The 6,721-nt window shown below is 36.2% G+C and overlaps 1 protein-coding gene across 3 annotated transcripts; it reads left to right on the top strand.

The window, feature by feature from the left end:
* The first annotated feature begins 532 nt into the window (after positions 1–532).
* Positions 533–6,651, top strand: LOC122396493 (protein yellow). 3 transcript variants are annotated; one of them, XM_043394970.1, is made up of 7 exons: positions 533–570; positions 650–816; positions 2,875–3,179; positions 3,442–3,854; positions 3,997–4,174; positions 4,454–4,665; positions 4,740–6,651. In XM_043394970.1, exons 2-7 carry the CDS (start codon positions 722–724, stop codon positions 5,031–5,033), a joined length of 1,497 nt encoding a protein of 498 aa, XP_043250905.1. In that variant the 5' UTR covers positions 533–570; positions 650–721; the 3' UTR covers positions 5,034–6,651. The 3 variants fall into 3 exon arrangements, with proteins under 3 accessions (XP_043250905.1, XP_043250906.1, XP_043250907.1); XM_043394971.1 differs by lacking the exons at positions 533–570; positions 650–816 and adding an exon at positions 1,951–2,031 and having other exon boundaries at positions 4,740–6,650; XM_043394972.1 differs by lacking the exons at positions 533–570; positions 650–816 and adding an exon at positions 2,026–2,117 and having other exon boundaries at positions 4,740–6,650.
* Positions 6,652–6,721: the final 70 nt, after the last annotated feature.

Below are 6,721 nucleotides of genomic sequence, written 5' to 3'. Positions count from 1 at the left end.
CAATTTTTGTTGGAAAACCATTTGATTGCGCAGTGACCAGTTTACGAGTAATTTTCATTTACAGATTAAAGTTGAATCGCAGGATTACAGAGAGATTAATCGATAGAACGATGGCGGACAGAATAATGGTATACGAGTATTCTTCAAACGCCTTGGGGCTAAAATATGGCAGGATTCTGTGCTCGAATACGGTCTACTGTGCAAACGACGACGAAAGTGAAAGCAACCAGCATAATGTGGACTGTCTAATCGACCTCGAAATCGTGCAATAGCTCGCTCGATGCGATGGCTAAAGACAAACTTACCGAGCGGAATAGAGAAGGGGACAAGATAGCGATTACGTGATAGAAAAGGCTATAAAAATGCACGTTGCAGGAGTCCCGACTAGACGCGACCACGCTGGTGCACGCGATGAACTTTTCAACGAACGAAACATCGTTTTAGATTGAATAATTCCGTGAATTATAATTACAAAATGATCGAGTTACATCTGTTTAGTCACTCTGTATCTCAATCGCATTTAATCGTTAGAATAATCGGCAATCGAATTGTCTGGAAACTCTGAATTATGTAATCGAATCGTAATGTGATTTAAGTACAATTTATTTCCAATATTGTTGTTTTTAAATTTCGAACTTGTTCCGTTTAGTCGTCCAATGAAGAAAATTGGTAAAGATAGCGAGTCGAAAGAAGCAAGCCTTTGGTGGCTTTTGGTAGTCTGATGGACGTTACAAATGCGAATCGATGCCTCGACAAAAGTCACGGAGAAGTCTCATGGAGAGGAACAATTGCCTGCGAAGACATTTTGCATACAATGTGAGCAGGGTACAGTCGTTCTAACAATAAGAACTTTCACCTGAATTTTACGTCAAAGGGAAGTGAACTAACGTGACGATAAATCAGTTTACAATTAAGGTTTCTTTCACGCTTGGCATTTTATTTCTTATTACTTTATTCTCTTCGTTAACTCGTGAGAAATGCTCTGCCGCGTTTTCCAATTCCATTTCGCAATAGTTTCCCGCCGCGAACCGAGAAATAATCTCTTTTAATTCTTTGATCAATTTCGTTTGTCTGAAATATCTTCGTACGAATTTACTTCGACGATCTAGACTTTAAATATTTTTTTTTCTTTTAGTCAGAATGGATATTCGATATCGTTGAATCGACCGAATTCAGCAGAAATTGCTAACAAATAATATTTACGAGTTGAAATGAAAAATGGTTGATACTTTTATTGTAAAAGCATATTCGAGCGGAATCGTATTAATTTTCCACTAAATATAGATTAGAAATCTATATGTCACTTGTAGTAAAAGGTGAAAGCTATAACTATGCGTACAAAAATGCAAGAGACCTATCATACCTTATGGTAAAAAGATATTGCATTCTAGAACCATTGATCTTTATCATCGTTTATAACTGCAATTAAATTTTTTATTAGATTCAATAAATTATTATGCATTAAATATTTGATCGATACACGGTTGTCATTGTTACACGTTTGTAAATACAGTGGATGGAATTAATATACTATTAAAAATAATCAATAAAGATTCGAGATAATCGGCTACATCTGCATACGCCATATTAAAAGTGGAACAAGAAGCTAAGAATTAAAAAAATTAATAAAAGTTCAAAAAATTGTACACGCGATTGAAATTATCATGGATTTGAGGATTAAAATTTCTTCTTTCCAACAAGAACTTTTCAAAAGTTGTACAATTTTGGTTCCTGAAAAATTTTGCTTCAGATCTCGCGATTATTAACTTCGACTCGTGTAACAATTTTGTCGATCGAGATTCTTTAGGGTAATTGTTAATTTTGGTTGTCTAGTACCGGATAATTGGTACACCCGCGGTAATAGGTGCATTTACCCTAACTGCAAAGCCTTGAACGGTATCGCAGGAGAACGTCCTTCGTTTCTGTCGACGAGTTTTCAGTTTCAAGCGTGCCGCCGTCGTGTCAACATCGCGCTCGAATCTCTAGCGATTATTCGAAACGATAGTAGTCGACAAATTAATAAGGTGAAAGGTTAGTGTGTCCAACCCGGAAGCATCCTAGGGGGTGGTCGAAAGAACCGTATAATCTGACCCGTGACCGTTTAACAACAGATTTACGTAACTCGACATTACAATACTTTTATAAAAATATTCTCTGTTAGAAATTTACATGGAATTCTTGTCGACTTAACGATATCTTAGATAGACTTAATATCTACTAAATTGATGAAATAAACATTACTTTTTTATATTAATAAATATAAAATCAATTATTTATTAATTGGGTTTCTATTAATTTGATACATCTATAAATGAATATGAACGCAGAAGCTTAAATAGTAATAATAGAGGCCAAAATAATACAAAAATCAAGAATACTTAATTTGTTATAGTTCAAGAATACTAATTGTTATTAACGTTTTAAGTTCCGCCCGTACTCGAATTTTTTTCTCGAAAGTGGGTAGGAATTCGGGGGTAGGTCTATTCACCAAAAATGCTTGTAATTGACCCTTTTAACTAAATATAATTTTTCTAGTAAGATTTGAAATTTTTTAATTTTGTCGAAAAATTTCACATCTTCTCGAATTTTTTTTTCGAAAGTGAGCAGGATTTCGAGGGTATGTTTATTCACTAAAAATGCTTGTAATCGACCCCTGTAACTAAATATAATTTTTTCAGAACAATTTGAAATTTTTTAATTTAAGTTTTTAATAACTTTTTAACGAGGCTTCGATCAACAAATTGATATTCTTGATTTTCGTCGTATTTTGGCCTCTAGAATACCCAGGTGTGACCGAACACCTTGTATAAACGTAGTACAGACGTAGCATGTGGATAATGAGGAAATACATCAGGTGAAAACATTAATTTGTAGTGTCGACACGCGACAGAAACGGATCACGAGAATGCAGACCAGCTGGATCTTTATTTTCCTGAAGGTTTTGCTTCGGTGTTACCTTTGGAAGACCGTTACTGCGACCGAGAGCCTTCGAGTGGTTTACCAATGGAAACAACTGGATTACGAGTGGCCGAGTAACGACACCAAGGAGCATTTTCCATGGTACAAGCAGGAAGACAATCTCCCTCTTGGCCTCGAAGTCACAGACGACAGAGTTTTCATCACGGTACCAAGATGGAGACGCGGCGTTGCGGCCAGTTTGAATTACTTTTATGTCAACGGTGAGCCCGCCAATGTACACTGTTCTATAGATTTTATCGTTAACAGTCCTCGGTATTTACCGTAAAATTTGTCAAAAAATAAAAAAAATGATAAAATAAACAAATTTTTAACATTCTTTAAAAGTAAAATCACCCTAGCTTTCTCACTCATTTTCTAGAGCAGAAGGTTCAACCTTGATAGCGACACATTAAAGTGAACTAATTTAGTAAATTTTATAAGAACAATGGAGCATATAATTATCGTTTAACGTTATGGTTTCAGACACAAGCGAATCGCCCGCCTTGATTCCATATCCGTCCTGGGAGACGCACGAGTACAAGGCCGGGAACGTTCCAGAGATCATCTCAACGTTTCGAATTCGCGCGGATAAATGCGAGAGGCTGTGGGTCCTCGACACAGGATTCACCGACATTTTGGATAGCCCGGAACAGCAAGCACCGCCAGCACTGATAGTCTACGATTTAACGACCAACCAAATGATACGAAAATACGTTATTCCCGAAGATCAGAGGACAGCCGATTCGCTTTTCGCGAATATCGCCGTCGAAGATTATTCCTGCGACGATTCTTACGCTTACTTGGCAGACTTGGGGGGCCCGGGACTTGTTGTTTATTCGTGGAACACGAACACGTCGTGGCTCGTGAAACACCACTTCTTCAATCCGGATCCTCAGGTTGATATCTCTGTCAAACGTTAACGCGTGTTTTCCATGTTTAAAAACATAGAAACTCCTTGCAGTACGATAACCTTTAGCACAGTTTAAATCTACAAGAAACATATATGCATCTAACGTGTACTGTTCTAACTTTGTCAAGGCTGAAGAGTTTAATGTGTCGGGAATATCGTTCCAATGGAGCGACGGTTTATTCGGTATGGGTTTGGCCCCCATAGGCGATGGGTACAGCACCATGTACTTTCACGCGCTGTCCAGCAACATGGAATTTTCTGTCAGCACGAAGTTACTCAGAGATCCTGACAGTGTCAGTGCTCCAGGTGAGGCGACCAAAATAACGAAGTAATTAATTATAATCAGAGTTGGAGGTGCAATTGAGGTGAAGGTACCTAATACGACCAAGCAAAAGTTAAATCGAAATATAATTCATATCATTTGAAAATAGCGTACCCAAGAAATATCGAATTAGTTATTGTAATTTATTTTACTGTAAAAGCGTGCACGATGCTTCTGTATTAATATACCAATTCTCACTTAATTATTCCCATCTTCTAATTACTTTATTTATGTTAGTTTGTATTATATATTTTACGTTTTAGAAAATTCCCATGGTTTCCATGCTCTCGGATCACGGGGACGCAATGGTCAGAGTAGCGTCAGCTTTCTAGATCAAAACACAGGTGTTCTCTTTTACGCATTGACCAACATGAACGCTATTGCTTGTTGGAAACCTCAAGATATGTTTACGACTCAGCAGCAGGATTTAATTTACACGGATAACGTTACGATGATCTTCCCCAACGATTTAAAAGTAATCGCTTTCGATTAATTTACTGGTAAAACGGTTCAATTTGGAAAAGATTTTGTTATTCGTTTTCGTTTCAGATCGATCAAAATGGCCAAATATGGGTGCTCTCGGACCGTCTGCCGACGTTTATGTACTCTCAACTGAACCTCGACGATTATAACTTTCGAGTTCTGACTGGTTCCACTCGTGATGCAATAAACGGCACCGTCTGTTCTATGGAAAGTTTAGTTTCGACCACGGATATGCCGCGCGATCCATCGATACGGAAGTTCATCTCTTCGACAGTGTCCAAAAATTCCGGTTCCGCCAAAAGTTACGAAGTTATGTTCGTTCTGACAGCCGTGGCATTTTTTTTAACAACGTACATTTGAGAAGTCTTTTGAACGTTTGATTGAACAAATTTGTTGCGCGAAACTCGGAATACAAAGAACCGTGGAATCGTCGAGGACATTTTTGCGCGAACAAATACGAGTCGAAGCGAAAGATTCCCATGGAACGATGTCGAAAGACGGTTATGCAACGGATTAGATAACAAGCGATCGAAGGTTACGTACGATTTACTGGATTTATGATGTAATCGGTTTCGAATCAACCGCATTCTGGTTTCGGTAAGCATAATGTCTAATTATCCTTTCCTTATTTAAAACACTGTGACCAGGCCAATCCAACGACACGCTTATTAACATTAACGTGTGTCGATTTTTAAGCATTGCATCGAAGCGTGAAACAGTTGTTAACCCTTTGCATTCCGAACATTGGAAGTTACGGAACTCGTAAATGTTATTTGTCAGCAGTTTATGTCGAATTTGATTAATGTAACAACACGAATACGTAATGCTAATTAAAAGGAAAACTGCATTTCAATGTAAGTATCAACATAACGAGTTTCGGTTTGCGTTAACATAAATGGAAACTTAAACTGAGTTGCGTTGCATATTACGTATGCAGTGTAAAGGGTTAATGCGTGTTGTCGTTGATTTTTATGATGCTATTGTGGATATTTATCGTGGTATGATACGATTCAAATTTCAAGTATCGTTGAAACGAGATGACAACGATACAATTAATGAACTATCAGAGTTGTGACTTAATCGAGGTACCATGGAATAATATTTTACGATTCTAAATATAATACTAACGTACTTTACACTTTTTTAATGGATTTTACCAAGTCTTTTGTTCAATGCTATTTTTACCACGGTTTTATGCATACTTATTTCGACCAAGATGTGTTTTTTTATACCTTTTGGTACAAACAGCGTTAAAACACGCCAAGTGAAAAGTGAAGCATAATCAATTTGGCGCTTAATATGTTAAATCGGTGGAACCTCAAAAATTTGGTGCTATTTTTCTGATTAAAAATTACCGAAAGCCGGATAAATAATAATTTGTACAAATAATTTACTAGGATACATATTGTTGTCATACGAGTTCATCATTATTAATATTTGTATTTTTAAACCAGAATTTCGATTATACGTTTTTCTAAGCATTAACCTTTCATTATTGTATAAATGAGTTTGCATCCGTTAGTTCCTAATTTCGTAGCTCTAGCTGCTTGAAACCTGTGCATATAATAGTTTTAAATATTATTATATCAAACTATTGTATATTAAAGTTACACACTTGTGTTGTAAGTTGTGGTGCTATTTAAACAAAACACCAGCTCTATATACATATGTATTTTTTCATTCTTATTATACAGTTGAAATTAATGTACCACTGTAACTGCAATTCCAACATTTACAGTTATAATACCGCAATACTATTGCTATACTTCTACTGGAATCACTACTATCATTATTACTATTAAAGTTATTAGCACTATTCTCTTGTTTAAACAATCACGTACATTCCTAAAAGCATCTAACATTAACAGGAACTATAGTACACGGTATATTTGCATTTTAATGATCACGTTTATGTATTTAAGATATCTTTTGATAAAATAAAAGTTAAGGAAAATTAAACTTGCTCGTTTACCAGTTATTATCTTCTTCTTTTTGTCTTTATAAAGTGTTGCGGATGCTTGGAATTGTGAAGTCGTTTCCAAGAAATT

The sequence above is a fragment of the Colletes gigas genome, unplaced genomic scaffold, assembly GCF_013123115.1.
Source record: "Colletes gigas isolate AHSC1104 unplaced genomic scaffold, ASM1312311v1 Colletes_gigas_Sc00007, whole genome shotgun sequence".
NCBI lineage: Eukaryota > Metazoa > Arthropoda > Insecta > Hymenoptera > Colletidae > Colletes > Colletes gigas.
Note: the sequence above shows the minus strand (reverse complement) of the source record. Positions and strands in the feature narration are given on the sequence as shown.